Source organism: Merops nubicus, unplaced genomic scaffold (genome assembly GCF_000691845.1).
Source record: "Merops nubicus isolate BGI_N331 unplaced genomic scaffold, ASM69184v1 scaffold17226, whole genome shotgun sequence".
Classification (NCBI taxonomy): domain Eukaryota; kingdom Metazoa; phylum Chordata; class Aves; order Coraciiformes; family Meropidae; genus Merops; species Merops nubicus.
The window spans coordinates 6,856-8,144 of NW_008614509.1; the positions used below are offsets into that span (position 1 = coordinate 6,856).

General features: G+C 61.6%; 1 protein-coding gene across 1 annotated transcript in view; it reads left to right on the plus strand.

Annotated features, from left to right (window-relative positions):
* The window catches only part of ETNK2 (ethanolamine kinase 2), a gene marked incomplete at its 5' end in the record, with an annotated part of 4,082 nt that extends 3,508 nt beyond the window's left edge, over positions 1-574 (plus strand). The window contains 2 exons of the mRNA XM_008942264.1: positions 158-231; positions 388-574. Of these exons, the coding sequence (XP_008940512.1) occupies positions 158-231; positions 388-484 (171 nt within the window). The remainder of the gene's footprint in view (positions 1-157; positions 232-387) is intronic.
* Between the last annotated feature and the right edge of the window lie 715 nt (positions 575-1,289).

A 1,289-nucleotide genomic window follows, 5' to 3' on the forward strand; every position in this document is an offset into this window, starting at 1 on the left:
AAACACACGTGTGGGCCAGCCCCAGCTGGCTGCCACCCCGTGTCCTGTCATCACAGCCACAGGACTTCTGGGACCCGGCCAGGAGAGGAGTGAGTGACTTGTCCTGCGGGCAGGGATGCTCTGTGCCTGCTTCTGATCCTGGTGCTATCTGTTGCAGGCATCCCATTTCCTCTGGGCATGCTGGGGCCTGATCCAGGATAAATACTCTACCATAGACTTTAATTTTTTAAGGTGAGTCCACCAGGGCTGGGGGGAATTTGCTCCCCGTGCAGTTCAGTGTTAAACGACCAGAGCAAGAGGATCCCAACGGTCCCCCCCGTGCTGGGGGGATCCTCTGTGGCCAGGGGACGAGTGTCTCACATCTGTCCCTCTTCCCTCTCTTGGCAGATATGCAAAGCTAAGGTTTAAACAGTACTTCAGGATGAAACCAGTGGTCACAGCCCTGCAGATCTCTAAACAGCATCTCCGGCCAGCGAGACCCTGAACTGTTTTGTCCTTGCTGTGCCCACAGCCCTCACATCCCCCTCGCCCCTTCCCCACCCCAACTGGGGGGCGAGGGCAGGTCCTGCTGGTGGGAAGGGGTAGGAGAGGAGCTCTGCCCCAGCCACTGATTAAAGGAGACCCTGGACAGACCTGAACCTGCCCCGTGAGATGCTGGAGAGGACCAGAGCCTCGGCGAGGCCCCTGCCCAGGCAAGGAAGCCTTTGCCATTGCCTTATGGCCGAGCCCCCGTGCCCGGCAGCTGCTGCTTGGGCCTGGCACCTGGTTTGCTCCCCCTGTGCTGTCCCCGAGGGGGGAAAACGGGTCCCCCCAGGTCTGCTCAGGAGCACCCAGAGCTGCCCGGTTTCTTGAGCTGCCCACCGCACACCCTGTGCCCATCACCTTTGCTGTTTCCTCTTGCTTGGTGCCATTTGGGCTCCCACCCCCAAGCCAGCACCTTTCTGGGCTCAGGGCTGTCTCTGAGCACCCTTTTCCACGAGGGGTGGGTGCTGCTGCTCGGCTCCAGTGGTGCAAAGGGGATGGGGTGAGCCACGTGGCTTGGGACCAGTGGGGTTCTACTGGTGAGTGCTGGGTGCCTGCCCCCCCTGTGCTGTGCCCAGCCTGCAGCTGGCTCTGCTTCTCCCCATGCCCCTCGTCTCCCAAACTCCCATTAGCTCCTTTCTCCCCTCGTGGTTTCTCTCACAGCCTCCTGTGCCACTGGAGCGAGGGGCTCCCAGCTCTGCCCTCCAGGGGGGTGATCCTGCTCCCCACCATCCCTGTGCTCCCCTCTTGGCTGGGTCTCTGCGTGA